Here is a 3755-nt window from a genome sequence, read left to right on the forward strand (position 1 = left end):
TGGGGGTACAGAAGATAAACATTCAACAGTTTTCCTACAACAGGCTTTCTTGCTTTCTCTGCTAAAGGCTGGATGGAGTCTGTGCTGGGCAGTTTGGTGGACTAGGAGAACAGAGCACTGCTTCTTGTAAGGTGGGCACCTGCTTTGCCATTAACCCTCCTACACCCCATGAGTCACTTCCTTCCCTAGCCTTTGAAAGAACAGCAAAGTCCCCACCCCACAGTCTCCAGCCCATTTGTCACTCTACCCACCTCAGCTGGAACCCTAAGTCCAGGCTATTTTGAATTTCTGAAAGTGACCCAGCCAAATCATACCCAGCTCAGGTCAAGAATCCAAGTTCAGGCCTTACTAATGACAGCACTGGACCCTGGCAGGTACTCTACTCAGGGTTATGACACAGGCACACCCAGATATGTGGCACAGGCACTTCATTCTTGGGTGTGGCACACTCCCAGGTGTGTGGTATAAGCTCACATATGTGCAATCAAGGCACTCCATTCTAATGTGAGGTGCAGATACCCAGATGGGCAGAGCAGGTTCTCAGGCATGTAGTAAAGGTTATGCAAAGATTATGTGATGTAGAAACTCAGGAGTGCAGTACAGGTTTGGGGCAGGCTTTCAGGTGTACAGTAGAAGTACTCAGGCATATAAAGCAGATGCTCAAATATGCTGTGTGAATTCTCAGGTGGTGCAAGTACTCAGATGTGTGTAGCAGTTCCTCAGGTGTCTATGGGTGGGTCCTCAGATATACAGTACAGATACTCAATTATAGGGACCAGATACTCAGATGTGTAGAGCAATTTCTCAGTTGTATGGTGTGGGGGCACAGGATTATGTAGCAGGACCTAAGGTATATTATTGGTGCAGGTACTCAGAAGTGTGATAGTTTCTTAGTTAGGGTTTTCATTGCTGTGAAGAAACACCATGACCACAGCAACACTTTTAAAGAAAACATTTAATTAGGATAGCTCACTCAGAGTTCCAGTCCATTATCATCACGGCAGGGAGCATGGTGACGTACAGGCAGATGCAGTGCCGGAACTGAGAGTGTTCCTGCAGGCAACAGGAAGTTAACTGAGACACTGGGTGGTATCCCGAGCATAGGAAACCTCAAAGTCCTCCCCACAGTGACACACTTCCTTTAACAAGGCCATACCCACTCCAACAAAACCACACCTAATAGTGCCGCTCCCTGAGATTATGAGGCCCAATTACATTCAAACAACCACATACAGGTACTCAAGTAAGCAATTCATGCACTAAGGTAGGCCATGCTCAGATGTGCAATGCAAGTACTTAGACATGTGGTCCTCATATTTGGTGCCATATGAACATGAACAGGTGAGTGCAGAAGCATTATGGTTCTGCCAGCTGAGGCTGTAAGAGGATGGATGCAGAGCTGGGAGGGAGCAGTCATGACTGGTGGCTAGAAGTGGAAGATGGATCCAGGTAGTAGCCTTTACATAGATGGAGGCACCCTACATTACTGAATCATGGGCTTCATTGTGTATTGGCTGACCTTGAGTCATTTGTTAGTGTGGGTCAATGTCTGGGAGATGACCGACAGGGATGGATCCTCAGAGCACATCCGGAGACTCCCATAATGGGGCAACACAACTCTGCCACCACAGAATATAGTCCCATCCCTCTGTGGTCTTATAAACCAGATAGCACAGGAAACAAACTCCCAGGGCCATCCTTGGCCAGAAACACGGATAGATCTCTATGGGTTCTCATCTCTGACATCTATCCAATTGTCTTAATACCTCTATCCCTCCTAAAGCATAACCTACTTCCTTTAAGCAGAGTTGACAAGTAGGGGACATGAAGGGGTTCCTAACCCCAGAGCTGGTGTAAGGTAATGTAACTTGGTTCTTATCTCTGATTGGTTAAATCTCATCTTCCTACCCCATCTATCCTGCTTGTCTGTTGGACATAATTTCATGTAGGAAAGTACATGTGAGACTGTGAATTTAGAGACATATGTGTTGGAACACAGTAGAAGAATGAAGTCATTTGACAATTCTGAGTGCTGGTGAGAAAACCAGACAAGAGTTTTGTGACCTCAGTTTCTTCAAAACAGAGTTGTTCTTGAAATGTGTTTTTGTGCTCCTCCCAGGTGTGGCAAAGGTGAGTTTACTTCAGCGGTTATTATTTATATGCCTCCATGGAAAACATGTTTTTCCACCTGTGGCTTGTCCTTGTGATTAACACCTTACTCTTGTGATTCTTGACCCTCAGAGTGTCTGATAAATTGTCTGATAATCAATAAAGTTGACTGTTGCATGAGACTTTAGTCTACCTCACTTTAGGCCCCACTCTCCCCGGTTCACACTGCCAACTAGAGCATCAACAATGGGTACATCTCTTCCACCTGTTTGATTAAAAAGAAAAAACGCCAAAAGTAGGCAACCAGTCTGTATCATCACTTTATTGCTTATGTTACATAGTCCAATGAATACATAAACTCTTTTTTAAAAAAGTAAGGCACATGAAAAGCATTCTGTGCAGGTTTCATATTATTTTAAAATTCTATTGGCTAATAAAAGCATTTCAACTACAGAATTAGAGACATCCAGAAAAGAACATGATAGTTTGAGAGCAGAAATCCCGAGCCATTATTAAGTTTCACCTCATGGCACATTTAGTCAGCAAATCCAAGGTTTGTATTCTAACAGTGTAGCTAGGGTGCCACTACAGAATCACTAACCGGGTTATTCACATATGTACAGCCAGGTCCCCAAGTATCAATTATACACCCTAGGGAAGAACAGCATCTAACTGCACTTGTGCCCTGTTTTATCACAGGTAAGAGATTTGGCATTTCCAGTCTTTTTGCATGTTGTGCTTGCTGTTCACAGGGCCTGGTTATACGATGCTGAAGACCATGGAGAGATACTGCTCATAAGACACCTGAATCCAGCCGTCCTGATCCGTGTCATAGCGTCTGAATATGTCTGTCAACCTCTGGGAGAAGCATAGACATTGAGAATTTACTACACAGAACAGTGTACTTAAATAAAAGACACCCGAGGACCCAATCTCAGAAGCAAAGCAATTCCCTTACTTCTTAGAAGGAGAGTGCATGGCATTCACACAGGAAAGCACGGGTGTAGTCTTGAGCACCTCTAGTCAGTGCCTCTGTGAGCAACAAAGGATGGCAGATCTACTCAACTATATACCACACAGGCCCTTCTTCATATTTCACAACCATCTCATGAACCTGGTCTGGGCAGCCCAGGACAGAGACACTACAGTTTGGACCTCAATTATATGCCCTAAGGGCACATGTGTTGAAGGGTGCAGTGGGGGAAGGGTTAACTACATGTAATGTATAAGCATCATGCAGGGCTCAGCCTCCCCAGCCCACCTCCCCTTCAGCAGACTTTGGATCCAGACAGGTCAGGGGTAGATGAACAAGACCATTCTATTCCATTTATTTTGTTGCTATTTTATGTTTTTGAGACAGGGTCCCTCCCACTATGTAACCCTAGCTGGCTTGGGACTAGGTCTGCAGACCAGACTGCTCTTGAACTCAGAGATTCATCCACCTGCCTTTGCCTCTAGAGTGTTGGGGACTGGGATTAAAAGCACGGTGCTACCATGCCCAGATTCCAACCATATTTTGTAAGACTAGGTTATGTGCATAACAATTTTGAATAAACTTATGAAGACCTTAAGTATGTTCTCAATATTTCTATTCCACAAGGGAATTTTTTTTTTTTTTTTTTTTTTTTTTTTTTTTTTTTTTTTTT

At 44.1% G+C, this 3755-nt stretch overlaps 1 protein-coding gene across 2 annotated transcripts in view; it reads right to left on the reverse strand.

Annotated features, from left to right (window-relative positions):
* Window positions 1–2416: 2416 nt before the first annotated feature.
* Window positions 2417–3755, reverse strand: part of Pdcd6 (programmed cell death 6) — a 17136-nt gene continuing 15797 nt past the window's right edge. For both annotated transcript variants that reach the window (XM_005356730.2, XM_005356729.2), the window contains exon 6: window positions 2417–2967. In XM_005356730.2, coding sequence (XP_005356787.1) covers window positions 2869–2967 — 99 coding nt within the window. In that variant the 3' untranslated portion in view covers window positions 2417–2868. The remainder of the gene's footprint in view (window positions 2968–3755) is intronic.

This window comes from Microtus ochrogaster, chromosome 19 (assembly GCF_000317375.1).
Source record: "Microtus ochrogaster isolate Prairie Vole_2 chromosome 19, MicOch1.0, whole genome shotgun sequence".
Classification (NCBI taxonomy): domain Eukaryota; kingdom Metazoa; phylum Chordata; class Mammalia; order Rodentia; family Cricetidae; genus Microtus; species Microtus ochrogaster.